Genomic DNA, 12,145 nt, shown 5'->3' with positions numbered 1-12,145 from the left:
AGAGATGGTGAATGGATCGGGTTTCCTAAGTGTGAGGATGTGGGAGGTAGAGGCGGTAGTCGAGAGGGACAAGATGCTGGTGAGTGAGATGCAGGTAACGAAGGGGAGAAGATCTAGTAAAAGGTCTCTTGCTCGCACAGACGCGCAAACAGTCTCGAAGCTCTTCGGCGGTGTTCCCAACCTAGTCTATCGTCGACCTGAAGAAGGCGAAGAGCGATTCCGAGACGTGCAAAGATTGCGATCGCGGGCGGTCCTGGAGATGGTACCTGCGCAGAATCTGGTGGACAGTGATACCGGTGGATGCACACTTCTCCGGATATCTTCTAGAAGGTCTCAGTTGCTTTGCAAGATTAGTGGTGCTCGCGCTCTGTGGCCGAGGAAGAAAGGGCGTACAGTGCAGCAAAAAGCAGATATCGGTGCAACAATGACTTCCTCTCGCCCGGATTCCTGGTTTCGTCGACGTAGTGCTACTAGGGGCGGTTGTACAGGCTGTAGGTCTGTCGATTTTGGGTCAAGAGGTTAATGCTTCCAGTGTGGGCGTACGCTGGAGGTTTTGTCGTTGGAAGATCACGCTGGTCCCCCCCAAGGATGGTGTTGGCTTGCGACTAGCTACGATCTGGAACCCAAATTGCTGGGTACGGAGTGGCCTTCCTGCTTGGGCGAGATGCAGGAATGAGATAGAGGATTTGGCAGGCCACGACAGCAGCGTTGCAAGATCTGGTGTTGCACGTTTTGGTGATGGCAGTGGCCGAATGCTTGGATATTCGATCGAGTACGTTGGTAGTAGCGTCGAATGGAACAGTCCCAGATAGCTTTCCCGAGCTCCAAATTCTCCAGTTCCCAGTGGTTCGAGGATATACACCGCACAGTACAAAACAGTAGAGTACAAACACAAGAGCGCAAGTAGGTAGATGAATTGGAGATCTGGTGGTCGTAGTGGTGGAGCCTGGTGGTGGATGATGGGAGTTTGAGGCGTGCGGGCAGCGGCGATCCCTACTTGGTGGACACAGTTCCTGGGCGCCCTAGAGAGAGCGATGGCGGTAGATGGCTGGAATCTGCTGGGCCAAAAAGGCTTTTGTCACCGTGAGCGAGTGGAGAGAGGTGGCCCTCACGTATATGTACGGCAGACTAGAGGGCGTCAGGGAGATGGGCGATGGGGTTCGCGTGGCTGTCTGGCGGGCTAGGGGCAGGTCCAGGGCATCCAGGGCCTCAACCAGGCGATAGGGTTCGTCCGAGCGTTTGGGGTGGGCGTCGGTGGGAGGATCTGGATCGGGATGGGATGTATTTGGGCTATTTAGGTCATTCGGGGAGCAGGTCATGGAGGGGGGTGGAGATTGAAGCTGGAACGACTAGAACGAGGATATGGCCTCAGGTGAGCGGGAAGAGAAGCACGCTATTTCACGATTTAACATTAGCACTTCGACGCAAGTAGGCATAGCAGACGAGGCACGGCAGAAGCAACGCGTGAATGAATAATAAAACCCAGCAGCACACCGTTCAGGTTCGCCCGGAGTGGACATGGGTGGTTCAATAATGGGGGCATTCGATTAGACGATTACAGCGTAGAACAACAATGCGCAACCGGGATGTGAGCACTGAGCACCCAGCACCGAGCATTCGAGCATTGAGCACCGGCCAACAGCGCGCCAGACCCTGTCGTTATTTTCTCTGTCGTCTCTTTTTCTTGTTCGACTCGTCTCGGCTGGCCCTTTGGTCGGAGTCGCTGGCGCTGGCTTGGTGCTTGCTGGCGTGCGGGACGGGCTTGGACCAGCATACCGGAGGAGGGGGGGGGAGGGGATAAGACGTATCTAGCCCTGTTGATGATGGCTGAAATGCTAGCACACGGTGCAGAACTGTACTGTCTGTGTGCAGTACAGTACAGTACTGAGCACTGAGTACAGTAGGTAGGTAGGTCATGATCCATCCATACCCACAGGCTACAGGCTGTACAACAATACAATAATAATTTACCGAAGCGCACCACCCACCTCCAGTATAATCAGCACGATGCATGTTCTACCTATCGCTTACACTGACCCGGCCAGTCTCAAAAGAGGAAAGACTTTTCCATTATTGATTGTACAGAGCACTACTGGTGTTGATATCATAATGTCGCCCGATGGATTGCCTACATGCTAGATACACTATAATTGAAAAGTTCACGACTTAGTTAATCATGAGGAGCCAAGGATGGATGAGGAACCAAGCAAAAAAATCAGGCAGAGAACAAGGGAACGAAAGGAACAGAGATAATGGGAGGATAGGTATGAAGAGAATTGCATCAAAGGGCCACCATCTACTCCGTATGGTGAAATCTCAAGTCTTTCTCTGTCCTATCAGGTCTCCCCAGGGCTCGACGGGGGATTCACCTCGCCGTCCACTTCTTTGACGAGGACAAGAAGAACAACAACACTTGGAGACTGGGAGTCTGGGACTGGACCGAACTGAGGGAAAGAGATGGCAAAGCAAGTAGGCTCTGGGGTAGCACGAGACGACGGCCAAGAGCGCCGGTGCGGCTCTGACCCAGGACCATGGTCATGACTAGGTACCTACTGGAAGGTAGAGATGAGACAAGAGAAAGACGAAAGACAAAAGTAGAAATGATTAGGACATGTTGTTAGTAATGCATTGATGTGATTATTCCTTTTTCTTTCTTCTTGTCCTTTCACCTCGTCAGCGAGATTTCTTTGGTTGCTTTTTCCGATATTCGCAAGGAGGAGGAGGAAGATCAAGGATGGTGGTCCCAGGATGGGGGATGAGCCAAAGGAATGAACGAGCGAGCGAGCGAATGAGCCTGCAAGCGATGAAGGAGAGGAGGGAGGGGAAGGGGGCCGGGATTGAAGGGATCGAATCAATAATAGTTAGTTAGGTAGGTAGGTTAGTTAGGATAGTTAAGTTGGGTAATTAGTTAGTAGCGTATATGTAGTGTGTATGTATGAACGGAGGAGTGATACTTTGTATGTGTGTGTCTGTCCTGTATTGTATGGACTCCGTACTGAGTCCTGACTGACTGACTGACTGACTGTAGCTATGAGTACATACACACACACACACACTGTACAGTAACTTACCTAGTAGTTGGTTGGTTAGCGCATCATATGGGATGGAAAGGAAAGGAAAAAGCTGGGGCCAAGACTCTGAACCAATCAAGTAAGCGATGAATCCATTAGACTGGCCAATGGGACCAATCCACCCATGCACGGACACGGTCTGGGCCTTGTCCTCTCCCTTCTCTTCCTCTTCCTCATCCTCATCCTGTTCATCCTCTTTCCTCTCCACCCTTCTCATTCCTTTTCCCTTCTCATTCCTTTTCCCTTCTCGGGCTCACTAACTATTACTCCGTACTGAGCTCTCTATCTCTCAATCTCTCTCTATCACTGTCTCTGATCTCTACTGTACACAGTATTCTCTTCTCTCTCATCTAATCTCTCATCTCATCTCATCCTCTGCCTACCGAGTACCCTGCAGTGCCCGAGTATCGTTATATAAGATTCTACACCTAAACCATACCTGCTTCTCACCAGATACCCCATATGGACCATATTACAAGATACCTGATCAGCACATATTATCTTTGACGAAACTCATAACTGTCACCGGCTATTACTTATCATCCCGGCCCAGCATAGTTACTGTGAATAACGACATTCAGTGCACTTGCTCTAAGGTATGCTAGCGGCCAACGAGCCATCAAGGAATATCTACAAGAACAAGAAAGAGATAGGAGACAAAAATAAAATACAACATGCGAGAGACGTGCAGCAAACGTGTGAAGCGAACCAGAGACACAGCGGGCCATCCAACCCGATCAACTGATAAATCACAAACTACTCCCTTTACAGTAACTCCTCAACTCACCTCAACAACGGCGCAATAACGAATAATGAAAAGAAAAGAAAAGAAAGTGAGAGACCGACTGTAATTGCCTACTGGAAGTACGCTGTACCCTGGCAGCCATCCTCGCCGTCCTGACCACCCTGACGGTAATCCTAGCAAGTCGGGGTAATCCTAGTCTCGCTGTCTCTTGTCCATCCTTTACATCCCTCATCCCTGTCACCCCAGTCCTTCTTGTTCTGTCCCATCCTCTTCGTTCCCCGTTCCCGTCCCCATTTCCTCCCCCATCCCGGTTCCGAAACCACAGTGTCTGTAGTTTATTTGCATCTCTCTACACGCTTCGCACTGGGAGCCGCCCGAACGTTGGTCTAATGCATTCTGCACCCATCACGTTCATCACGCTCATCACGTCGCAGCTAACGAGCGTCAAGACTCAGCGCGCGCGTTGAGATCGAGCAGGTCAGGTCCGCTGTTGGAACGAGCGAGCCTGGTCTGGCATGGCATGTCATGGCATGGCATCCCTACGGCCAATGCGGCGTTGGCGTCAAGTCTGGCTGACCGACAAGCCCAGCTCAGGTCGCCGGACGCTGGCGCTAGCCGAACCTCGAAAGGCTACGGCCACACCTGATTTGATTGATTGATCCATCTGTTGGCCCGCTGCCATGTTCGGCCTGCTGGCCTGATGGCCCTCTTGGTGAGCTCGCTCCAAGCGCCTTCAGCGGGAAGGGCTGCGATGCGAGTGCGAGAATGATGAGCTTGATCACAATCCGGGATAGCGTCAACAGTACTGCTGAGCACCCAGTCGCTAGCTGTTTACTGCTGCACGTCCAATATCCGTTTAGAGGATGTAGGGACCATGTCACCATGACCATCAATGAACATCATCATTGACCATGGGTTTCGTGCTGATCGAACATCATTTTAGTATGTATCTCCTTCGATTATCGATCACCGACTATCGACATGGATCCTGGCTTTCCGGTTGATTGGGTTCATCAACGCAAACTGCTAACCTGCCTGCATTATATTGCGGACGACACATGACTTGATAGATACAAAATTTGCATCTCGTCTATTGTCCCGAGTTCACTACACGAATGCAGCAAATGTACGATGTACATACATGTATGTGTGTACTCCTCTGCTCCTGGCCCCAATCACGAGGCTCCCTTGCTCGCCTATAAATAGCCATTCTCTTATATTGCCTACCTACGACATGGCTGGCCAGGGCAATAAGCAATGAGCCATTGACGACCCAACCCGACATCATTTCCCCAGCCCCAGTCGAACCTCCCATATGCAACACACAATATTGTCTTATTATCGATGTGTCGGACATGGATGAAAGCGTGCGGAATGTGCAGCCATCCTAACCTTCCCGCCGTGCACCGCGTCGCGCACAGGAAGTAGATCTCCACGTGGGAGTGCCGTCCAGTCGCCCAGTCATCCTGGGTAAGTAGATGCATGGCCCCCAAATGATGGATGCATAATGGTGCTGTAAACATGATGGATCTGCTTCCTTGGACTCCCGAAGATGGTACTACCATTCGGAAAGGCAGAAATTCTTTTGGCAGGTTTGAAGGCCGATGCCGGGGATGTGGGCAGGCTGGTCGAGGGTGAGGTTGTCGGAGGGGGGCACGAGGCACCCGTTGGCACTCGATGACAGCTGCGAGCTCCAAATGGATGACGCCGTTGCTAGGCACAGGCGTTGGCGAATGCAGAGATGCAGAGTGCAAACAAGCGAGAGTCGTGCACGTAGGCCGTCATCGGTTGCTCGCATTCTCGCACTTTGTACGGGCGGCGCATCACAATACCAAGGACGACTGCTGCTTGTATGATGTTCAGTATGTCACAAAAGTAGTTCCCGGTGGCCTGGTTTGGGCTCAAAGCTCACGCACTACAAGAGGCCGTGGAAAGGGCACTGGGGAGGAGCGACTCCACGGATGGTCGATCCAGCGCCTCGCCCAGCCGCCCGCTCCAAGGCGCCCCTTGCGAGAGAGCCATCGAGCTAGAGAGCCAGCCAGCGAGCGGACTTTGCCAGCGCCCTCGATTCGTTCTCCCAGCAGCCCTAGGCTGGTTAGGTAGAGTGGACTCTTGGTACTGTCTGAATGGGTGTCTTGGTTATCTGGAGACGCACGACGCACGACGCACGACGCATGCCACATCCCGCTCACTTGGGGCAGCGCTTTTCTAGATTTGGCATCGTGCAGTGTAGAGGTCACTGCCGCGAGTGCACGGCCAGCTGTGTTCTCGCGAGTCGCGACACCTCGAAAGCTATGGGTATCATACTTCAGACTCGAGAGAGGAGACTCAGAGGGGTCAAGGTTTGTTAGCCAAAGGTTTCGATGCTCACTTCGCGTCTTGCATTCTGGAATAGCGGCAGCAGCGTGGGAGCAGCCCTGTACTGTTTCTACACGTATCGCGGATGTACTCCGTACATAATTGAACGTGCGTATGTAATATGTAGTCGAACTCACTTACCATGCAAGCAGACGAATGGTGGATGCAAATCATTCAAGCACATTACCAGTCACCGGTTGTGGAGCGAAGGCGCCTGGCGAAACGTCTGACATAGCATGCACTCAGGACAAACTTACTGACAGCCAAAACGGCAGGGTTCTCGACGATAAGAGGTGTGTGTTGTGTGTACAACTGGGCACACGAGACCTAAGCACTGAGATGAAAGGAGCAGCGTGTCCCACGTCTCTGAAACTTCTGCGACAGTTTGTCTTGGTACTCAATCTACTCATCGTTATCATGACCATCACCTTTGATCATCTCTACCTAGGTAGTCTTCCTCGCGCAGATTACTCCATACAATTGAAACCCAGTGTACGGAGTAATCATCTGCATTTACCAGCACGTTGGGGGGGTAAGTTGACCCAACCCTAGACTGTGCCACCCAATGGGAAGGCTGCCTTAGCGAGCCGTCGACCAGATTGTCGATTGTCTCCTCTCCTCTCCTCTCCTCTGCCTCTTCCTCCTCCACTCCTTGTATTCTTTCTTTCCGGGTGGATTATCCCATTTTTATTACACGTGTGATCAACCACACTACCGCTACCGTGCATAATCCATGTGCCGTCTGGATGATTTCCAGCTATCTACGGAGTACATACTTGCAAGTTACTGTGCCCAGATTTCTGCACTGTGTACGCAGTATGCAGGACGTGCCAATCAATCCCTCAACTTCCGATATTTCATTCTTGTTTCGTCATATCATTCGTTCATCCGTTCCAAGTCTTGGGTACTTACCGTACCATGTCTCGATCACCGTACGTATGATTGTCCCGCCAAACACCGTCTGGTACAACAAGTACCGTTTTAGACCGACCGTCTCCCGTTGGCCGGCAACAGATCTGTGGTACCATCGTCTCGGCCATCGGCGTATCGCGAGCTCTTGTTGTGCAAAGTCTGGTCGGGCTACGTCGATCAATTGGAAGTACAGATCCGACAAGCAGACAGACGGAAGACAGGAAAACGGCCGTTCGAAGAGGGGGAGTGGATTTTGGTTGGATCAACAAACGGCCCATATGCCAGTTTGGTACATACTGATAGTACACAGGGACATATCGTTGAGACAGCAATAATGCACATGTTTTCTTTGTTGAACTTGAACGCTCTGCCTAATTTCATTGACTTCATTATCACCCGGTCGGCTGGGAAGGGGGGTTTCGCTGGTTCGCCACCCCTGCATTTTGCTTTTTTTACAATATTGCTCCTAGGCGATGATGAGCAAGCATCCTTTCTATCGGAATCTCCCAGGCCAGTGTTGTTGTTTTACTTGATGATCTTGCTTATTTCAACATCGACCATTGCGTTCCCGCACCCGCGCATGCTCCGGACGTACAGCAGACTGTGTACAACGGTACTATATTTCCATGCACGCTGTACGGAGTACAGCACCTATAGTAAAGGCAAAGGAGATTAACAACACGCACACTCAGAGTCGAATTCAAGCACACAGAGAGTACGGAGTAAGGTACGTTGCGTAAAATAAATAAATCACGCACATATACAAATCTCATCCAAGGAAGACCTGACGATCAATCGTCTATCTACTGTTACTCGGTATCTCGTATACCCTCCTAGGCCTCCTTACCCCGCGCTCTCTATCTTCCGTCATCAACCTGCCCAGAAATTGAATTCCATCCCCTCGCACTCGTTTGTCTTATTAACGAGAGTCGAGTCTCATAACTCGACCAATCCCATCCGTCGAACACGCGAGCTTCAATGTGCTAGAGACTGTAGCGACTTTCAAGCTGGAGCTCTTCCGTCAAGAGCTAGCCAGTCATGGAGAAAGCCGGTCACCCTCTAATTCGTGATTGAGACTCAGCCGTGATGATTCTATTCTCATCATCGTGATCATTCCGTGTCTATCGCTTCTGCACACTCTCTTCGGCCATTATTATTGTTCCTTTTTCTCTCTTTATCGTATCGTGTCGTGTCGCGTCGATCATTCAAGTGATCTCCCCCACTTTCGATCAACCATCCTTCCTCTCAATCATCGACTACACCCGCCCCATGGACAACTAGTCCAATTCAATGAAACCTACTTTGTAAGTGCGTTGTACTGTCCCCATACTGTATTGCACTGTATCACCCTGAGAATGAGATATTGTCATGAAAGTGTCCTTAATTTAGGAAGCGTCTGTTGCTCTTCCTTTCTCGGCGTGCCCGCGGGCCCACGCCATTTCATTCGTCTGTCGTCCCATGTCACACCGCCGACTGCACGACTTACCTAAAGTCAATTGACACGGGACCGACTGACTAGCAACGTCCTGGTGGTTTGGAAGGGTGAAGGGCGAAGAGGGGAAAGGACTGTTAGTGAGGAGTAGTTGCACTACCGCTACTCTCAACCAAGCCTTCCCTCATCCGCGGCCCCCCTGATGTCAAAATTCCTCGAGAGATCGGAGGATGGGTGCAATCATGATCCTCAAGCCGACCAAGCCCCCCGACCCGTCATGTTGGGACTCATCAACCACGACGCACCCGCACCGCAATAACAGGGCCAGCACCAGCACAAGCCCAAACCCAAGCACAAGCACAAGCACCAGCACCAGCACAGGCTATGCGCAGGCTTCCCTCCCTCCCCCCGTCCCTCCCCCAGTGTCCCCAGCAGCCGTAAGAGGCGGCGGCGGAGGCGGCGGCGGCCACGTTGTGAGCAAGCATCGACCGAAGTACTGGAAGGGGAGAATGCGACAACACGCAAGGGAAATCCCCATTATGCTTTCTCTAACAAGCCTCGCACAAGACTTGACCCAACTCCTCAAGTACGTACACTTAGACAACACATCATCAGACATACAGTTGTAATCACAACACATCGCACTCCTCTCGAGCATCACTCCCCAGACAAAGGCCAGAACCAACGCCTGGCCCGTCCTTTGTGTGCGCTCATCAACCCCCTAGGTATGGCATTTGCCGCATATCACAATTCAGCTTCCCGTCAAAGACCACCTTCGTTTCGAAGCGACCCTGCAGGCTAGGTAGGGAATTTCTGCACTACGAATAAGTTGCTGTAAATTTAAATGAACAGCTATGCACCCCACGGCCCTGGGCCATGCGAACTTTATCTCGGATGGGCCTTTCTCTACTCTTTTCACACCCGTAACCTGCAGGCCTGCATCAACTATAACAGGCATCTTCTGCGGCTCGCCATCAAATCAATAGTCAGGCTCAATCTTAATTGCGACAGGGATCCCACATCGCTAAACCCTGCTGCGTGCTGAAAGCGCCTGTCTTGCGTCAAGCACGTTTGGGCTGTCGTTGCTGTGTGCTCCACGGAGTAGACTACTGACACAGTACCGGTAGGTATTGAAGGTTGACCTATTTCCATTACCCACACACCACAATTAGTTACCTGCTAGGGGGATGGCATCAACCATTGCTCCTTGCCCATCTGCATCTGACACGAGAGCAAGTGTTCTCAACAATGGTCTCAACCTTGACCCTCGCTTATCGTTTAGAGTCTCGCCCTTCCTCAACCTCCCTCACCGGCACCACAGACCAAGAACGCGACCAGCCTAGGTCCATTTCGGGCCGTGGAATCCCTTTTGCTATGTTTCCCTCTTCACACTCACTGCCATCCGTTCATCCAGGTATCTTCTTCGGGGCAGAGTTTTCACCAGAGGCCTTCTTCACACCGAAGCAGCACCGTAGGCGAAAACTCTGTCAAGTCAGGGAGCGTACACGACTTATGGCTTCTATTACATGACATGGCTGATGTTTACGGAGACGCGAATCTGTACCTGCGCCAGCCTGCACAGTTGACCTTTTAGAGATACGAGTTCTAAACGCAGTCATCGAAGTTGACAGCCGCCAGGCCAATCCACCTCCGCAATCCCAAGGTTTGCCGTTGTTGATCATCGCTCATCTCCCTTCGGGGGGGCGTGTCGTTCATTGCCTCAAGGGGGTTGAGCCGTAGCTTTTCGTGCCCGCTAGGTAGGTCCACACACTAATCATCAGCCGCCCGCATCTTGCCGGTCTGGATTGATGCAGATCCGGTTCCACCTTGCGAAGCACAGCTGTCGACCTCTTTTTTTCAAGAGTTCAACTCTGCTGCTGTGGGGCCAGCTAAATTCAGCACACCATGTGCACATCGCATCGCATCGGCTCTAATTTCCTCTGCGCAGCTACAGACTGTACGCTTGTGACTGTTCGAACGGCCGGAAGATTCTTGTCGTGGAACTTGGCCAGGCCGGGTTGTGCTAGCTCTTTGCTTCTTCCCTACGATGATCGTGCTGTGGCGTACGTGCTGTGGAGATGTATTCCTTCCGACGAAATGCGCAAAGACATCAGTCTATCCACTACTGATGCTGCATCTTCGATTGATAGCCCCTTTAGTGACATGTTCGCTTTCCTCGCATGGAATGCTTATTGTGTTGCCAATCGCTCGAGCCGCTGGGGTGAAAGGCTGCCGTACAGGAATAGTCAACCTCAAATGATATGCATCAAATGGCACCATCAATTGGCACTCCTCCTCAGCATCCTCGCGCGTAGCACCTAACACGAGTCCACCATTTTCACATCGAAGACACTCGTCCCTGCCCAAACATTCTATCTGAAAAGATCTCAATATCACCTGCGAGCTTTCACGGCATGCGCATATCATGGGGGGGGATTTCCCGGCGTTGGGACCGTGTGCGACGAGTACTGCAGCCCAATCTCTGTGTGACTTGCCACATTTCACTTAGATGTGTCGCGACTTGATTGCTTTTTAAAGTGGACTGTGAGAGCTTCTCCCCTTCTTCCACAAGGTCTACATATTGGATTTTGTTTTCTTTCCAGGGTGCTTTCATTGATCTATGAAGACCAAAGTCGTCGGTTGAGCTACTGGGCGACTCGAACAGATGACCCAATTAGGAAGTCAGTCGAAGTAGCCAATCACAGTGCGACTATCGGTGCTGAAGAGCGAATCTCGCTCAAGCGTACTCGCTATGAGTAGCTCGTAACAATTACAGTGACCTGCTACCCATACTTTGGATGACTGTCTGCAAGGTATGAGTTTCAGCTTCTTGTTGTCGCTGTTGTCGATGATTATGATGATGATGTCGTTAGATGCGTCCAACTCCTTTGTTACGCAGACCCAGTAACCCGTTTCTCACAGAGATGGACGGGCTCGTCGTGCTTACGGTGGCTTACGGGTTCCACGTGCATGCCTTGGATTAGGTACACATCAGCATTTCTTTATGTGTGGGTCAAGGTACGAGTAGGCAGGTCTGTACAGTATGTGCTTGCATATGGCAGTCGGGCCCAAACAATATTTTGATGCCCGTCTGACATGATACTATTCTTTGAAGCGAAAAGAAAAAAAAAAGAAAACAAAGCACAGAATGAGAGACAAAAAAGCCTGGGCGAGGTTCCAACAGCAGCACTTCCGAGATTCCTTCCAACCTTTACTGTCATCCATGTATTGCTTTGCTTACTTTTTAGGATTCTGACTGCGCATGACTGATTAGATCCTGATCAAGACTTCCAACATCTCATCCCTGCAGGGAAGAAGCTTGATGTACAAAGTTCCTACTACCGGCACTTTCCAGTGAAATAGATGAGGCTCAGCAGATGCACGTTGACAAATATTTCACCTCTAGTTGACATTTGAGTGGAGTTGGGTGAGCTCTATGGAGGATCAGTCTCACACAACAAGCGCTTGTAGCTACACTTACTTCTCCATCTACACACTAGCAATGATCCATTCATACTACCATTCATCCATCCTTGAATCACCTCATCCTCAGTGTAGAAATGGGAAAGCTTCTATCAACCCGCAAGACTAGGCCTCGACATTATGCACTCGGTGAATAACCCCAGG

General features: G+C 51.1%; 2 protein-coding genes across 2 annotated transcripts; one reads left to right on the top strand and one right to left on the bottom strand.

The window, feature by feature from the left end:
* Positions 1–1,603: 1,603 nt before the first annotated feature.
* BU24DRAFT_147855 (uncharacterized protein) lies at positions 1,604–2,281 on the bottom strand. Its single transcript, XM_033521228.1, has one exon. The coding sequence runs from the start codon at positions 2,011–2,013 to the stop codon at positions 1,660–1,662; it is 354 nt and encodes a 117-aa protein (XP_033385637.1). The 5' UTR covers positions 2,014–2,281; the 3' UTR covers positions 1,604–1,659.
* A 6,479-nt stretch (positions 2,282–8,760) lies between these two features.
* Positions 8,761–9,147, top strand: BU24DRAFT_460362 (uncharacterized protein; the record flags this gene model as incomplete). The annotated part of the gene is made up of 1 exon (XM_033531815.1): positions 8,761–9,147. One exon carries the CDS (start codon positions 8,761–8,763, stop codon positions 9,145–9,147), a length of 387 nt encoding a protein of 128 aa, XP_033385636.1.
* Positions 9,148–12,145: the final 2,998 nt, after the last annotated feature.

Source organism: Aaosphaeria arxii (genome assembly GCF_010015735.1).
Source record: "Aaosphaeria arxii CBS 175.79 unplaced genomic scaffold BU24scaffold_3, whole genome shotgun sequence".
Classification (NCBI taxonomy): Eukaryota; Fungi; Ascomycota; class Dothideomycetes; order Pleosporales; genus Aaosphaeria; species Aaosphaeria arxii.
This window is presented reverse-complemented; position numbering and strand designations above follow the sequence as displayed.